The 2,915-nt window shown below is 46.6% G+C and overlaps 1 protein-coding gene across 1 annotated transcript in view; it reads left to right on the forward strand.

Moving 5' to 3' along the window:
* Nucleotides 1–737: 737 nt before the first annotated feature.
* The window catches only part of UBE2O (ubiquitin-conjugating enzyme E2O), a 27,052-nt gene continuing 24,874 nt past the window's right edge, over nt 738–2,915 (forward strand). The window contains exon 1 of the mRNA XM_010136057.1: nt 738–791. Within this exon, the coding sequence (XP_010134359.1) occupies nt 780–791 (12 nt within the window). The 5' untranslated portion in view covers nt 738–779. The remainder of the gene's footprint in view (nt 792–2,915) is intronic.

Consider the following 2,915-nt stretch of genomic DNA (forward strand, 5'->3'; position numbering starts at 1 on the left):
GTGTTTGTCCATGTCGTGGTTTGCGTGCCCCGGCTCTTTGCCAGCCAGTGTTTCGGCAGGAGCTGGATATGAGCAGAGCTTTGATTTTTTTTTTTTTCTGTGCTCTTGGTGATATTTTGTGTTACCTGCATGGAACTGGGCGTTACTAAGTGCAGCAACAGCCATTTCTTTTCCTTTTTTACCCAAGGCAAGTGCTTGCTGCAGTGACTTTAGCACCAATTTCCCCACCAGCTAAGACTTCTCACTGTACAGTACCTTGCTTAAAATGTTGCAGGCCAAACCAGATTTCCACAGCTATTTGGGGGTATCTTGGGTGGAAAGCATGGGGGATGAGACACGGAACTGTGGTGCGATGTGCTTCTTCCTGCGTCTTCTGTCATCCCCAGCACAGAGACTGGGTGCGGGTAGGAAATGGTGCGTGATGCAGACAGAGGAAGGGGGGGGGGCTTGGAGCAATGAACGAGTCAGAATGTCTGCACCCTTTTTGATGTGTCTGCGGACTTAGAGCACAGTCACAGATGGATCGCTTGGTCGCTCTGTTTCGGATCTGCGAAATGGATTTTGTGAATGTGCCAAAGGGGTTAACTCTGCGCATGGAAGTGCCTCAGCATCCTCTGCTGAAAACCTTCCCAGTCTGGAGGGTTGGGATACTGCGTGTTTCTATCTGTTGTGTTATTTCTAAGTATTACCTGGGGTCACTAAATTCAGTGTTTTTCTCTCTCTCCCCTTAGCTGAAGCTTGAAGACCGCTCGGTGGTCCCTCGAGATGTGGTCAGACATATGAGCTCCAGCGTAAGTGCTTTTTCCTTTGTCCCTTTTTGATTGTGATACCGCTGCATGGATTTCTGAGACTTGCCAAATTGCCTGAATGGAGCTGAACAGAAATGCTTTGAGCATGTTCTATTTTTAGTGCGTTTGATAGATCTAGCGGCATCCTTTGAAAATGAAATGCTGATAAGGCTGCCTCTCTGCTGTTGCATATCTGCAAAGGTCTCCTCAGCAAGTGCGCCTGCTAATGTCAGGTAATGAGACAAGCTTGTCTACCCTGCCAGCCTTTGAGTTTTAAATCAATCCATTCTGAGATGTGGAGAGTGTGGGCTGGCTCTCCCTAACGGGGAGGCTGGAGCAGAGGCAGGTCATGTTACCCCTCTGTGCCTTTTGGTGGGCTGTGATAGAGAATTTGGAGGAAATACTTCCAGGGAGACTCCTCAATCCACAGCGAGCACCATCTTGTGCAATTTCTCCCAGAAATACAGCAGATCCCAACACTGCTGAAGCATCTGACACAGCTAGGTCGACAGAGCAAGCTGCTTCTCAGTCCGTCATCATTCCCTTTACCCTTTCTGGTTACTATTTTAAGTCCCAGTTGTGCAGCATTTGTTCTTATCAGAGATGCGTGGATTTGTTTTGTGTAGGAAATTCTGGGAAAGTTGTTCAGTATCAGTTATCAGATGAGATGTGGTCTCTTCAGGCGCTTAGCTAGGTCGGCAGTTTCTTGCCGTTGCTCTTGCCTAACCTATAACCCTGAGCCATCTGGCCTGCCGTGTGCCTGCCTGTGTCTTCTCTTGACTTGCTTCCAGCAACATGGCTACCGAGGCTGTGCTGAAGCAGGCAGCTGGCCCCTGGCTGCTGCGCTTGCACCACATGCTGTGCAGCCTGGTGCAGGGATGGACCTGGGTGTTTTGGTTTTTCTCAATAAAGCCTTTTTTTTTGTCAATTAGGGAAAAATATAAACTCACCCCTTTTTCACGGTGTTCCAAAGAGAAGAAAAGGGAGAAAAAACTTGAAGGGTAATTTGAAAAATGCTGAAACAAAGTATTTCTGTAAGAAATGTAATTGTTGTTTGAAATGGAAATTTGGGGTCGACAAATTGTAGTGAAACTGCAGTTTTATGCAGGCGTTTCAATGCAGAACAATCGACACCCAGCAGACTGAAGCATCGGCTGTAGCTGGCACAGCTGGGCTCTGTAGGATATCCCGCTTGCTCAGAGAGGTGCTCTCTGAGAGCCCTGCCTCACCCCTGTTTGTTCTCCAATGCATCTTCAAGTCATTTGAAGCTTTCAGGGAAGCAAGTTGTTCTCCTCTTGGCAAACATGGTTGTACTGCTTTTGTTTGCAATTTCCATACTCATCTGAGCAGAAATTGGCTTTTCTGGCTTGCTGCATGTGTATCGGTAGATGCGTTACCCAGTAGCTGTTTTGCATGCTCATTTATAATCCTTTGCATGTTTAAACACTGGTCTGTGCTTGACCACTTATACTAGTGGCTGATAACTTCATTTTTTTTTTTAAATTGATGGAATGGTGAGGGTATAACTCAATTCCTGCTCTCTATACTTATGTACTTATTCCTTATATTCTTCACCTTACCTCGAGTATGTTTTAAATGTCAGAGGTAGATGAAACAATAGACCTCTTCTATCCCAAAGAAAACCTTCGCTTGTTAATCAGATGTATTCCAAAAATTACAAGAGCATTTAAAATAGAAAATCTGCAAGCATCAGCCTGCCAAATTCAGGATGTGGGATGGTTGCCCTGCACCAGTTGGCCTGGCAAATGCACAATGTGGAACTTGTTCTGTATTCACTGCACTCTCTCAGGGCTTGCTTTTAACCTTGAGCGGGAAGGACTCTAAACCCTGTGTTCCTCTCGGAGAGAGCTGACTCAAATTCATGTGCTTCTCATCGAGCACCCAGTGTGGGGAAAGACTGCTTCAGGGGGTAATGCATAAAGTGAGATCATTGGCTCTGAATGCAGTTGGGCCTGTAAGTCTAATCCAGCTGGATGAGAGGTTGAGGGAAGGAGCAGAAGGGAGGGAGATAGAAGATACAGTGTTGAGGCCTGCATCAGCAGCAGCTTGCTGAGCTGCTGCTCTCAGGTGGGAGCTTGCTGGTCTGCCTTAAAGCTTGTCTTTGAT

The sequence above is a fragment of the Buceros rhinoceros genome, unplaced genomic scaffold, assembly GCF_000710305.1.
Source record: "Buceros rhinoceros silvestris isolate BGI_N320 unplaced genomic scaffold, ASM71030v1 scaffold25005, whole genome shotgun sequence".
Lineage (NCBI taxonomy): Eukaryota > Metazoa > Chordata > Aves > Bucerotiformes > Bucerotidae > Buceros > Buceros rhinoceros.